This window comes from Vittaforma corneae, assembly GCF_000231115.1.
Source record: "Vittaforma corneae ATCC 50505 unplaced genomic scaffold supercont1.80, whole genome shotgun sequence".
Taxonomy (NCBI): domain Eukaryota; kingdom Fungi; phylum Microsporidia; family Nosematidae; genus Vittaforma; species Vittaforma corneae.
The window spans coordinates 1-1189 of record NW_006889913.1 but is presented as its reverse complement, the minus strand read 5'-3'; the positions used below and the strand labels follow the sequence as shown (position 1 = coordinate 1189).

Sequence of the window (1189 nt, the reverse complement as noted above, 5' to 3'; positions counted from 1 at the left end):
ATCTTCGACACTTCTGGGTCGCTTTTCACAGTGTCGGAGACAAATAAAAATAAAATCAACCAATTTCGCATCTTGGATTGTAAAGCTGTACCCTCGTCCAGTACTGGTATACATTGTGAAAATCTTACAATCTGGAAGGTTCCTTCCGACCATAAAACTCAGCTTTTTAAGCATACTTCCCAACTCTGAAAAGTCACTAGTAATTCCCCAATAGAGAGATTCATCAGTCATGTGGTATTTGGCAATGCCAACATCAATTAATTTAAAGATGAGTTCGCGACTACCATCTTCCTTTGTTTTCCATACTCCCCTGACATGATCGAGTTTAATATCTTCATGTGTTATGATTCTATCGTGAAGTGCTTTTAATCCGTTAAGCACATCCCTGCCAACATTTCTTATCATGTCTATGCCTCCCTGTTTTACATACTCGCTATCAAGACCAATATCGAGATATTCTGTCAAATACCAAGTATACATATCCTCGTCTTCTCCAGCTTTAAGCTGAATGTGTCTTTCGAATACGTGCAGAATCTCAATAACGTTGGGTGAATTAACATATTCAGCAAGCAAATCTCTCGAATTATAACCATAACCACCTCCTATTGAGTGTCCAATCTGTTTCAAAATATAGGAATTTGCACCATGCGTTATTTTAAACACATAGAACCAACGCAAATCCTCTATCTTTATGTCCTTCAACCCGTATTCAGAGTTTAAAAAAGTCAATATTTCATTTTTGTACTTATGATCTCTTATATTAATCTGGTCGAACAACTTTGTGAGTATGCTAAGCTTTTTGATTACCACTCCAAGATCACTACCTACTGCTGTTATGCTATTAATGTCATCAAGTGCCTTTGCAAATAATTTTACCATCGATGGCTCCACCACATCTTGAAATAAAGGATTAGCCTTCAATAGGCTACCTACGGAAGTCTGAGACTGATGTCTCGAGTAATCATCCAAAGGCCTAAAATCAACACCTTGATTAACAGTCGTTGAGCTATGAGCTGTCTGGTTTATCGAGCTGGTGATCGAATTGGGATGATAATGACTTTGATTGGCAGAAGATCTAGATGGCGTGATAAAGCTGAAAATGCTGTGGTTAGATATCGCCAATCCCAATGCCATTATGCTTCTAAAAAACTGTTGTTTTGGAATAGCCCAGTTTTCTTCTGCAACATTC

The 1189-nt window shown here is 37.9% G+C and overlaps 1 protein-coding gene across 1 annotated transcript; it reads right to left on the bottom strand.

The window, feature by feature from the left end:
- VICG_02158 (uncharacterized protein) lies at nucleotides 1-1189 on the bottom strand (the record flags this gene model as incomplete). Its single annotated transcript, XM_007605541.1, has 1 exon — nucleotides 1-1189. A coding segment is annotated over one exon (1189 nt), but the record flags the coding sequence as incomplete, so codon positions are not given.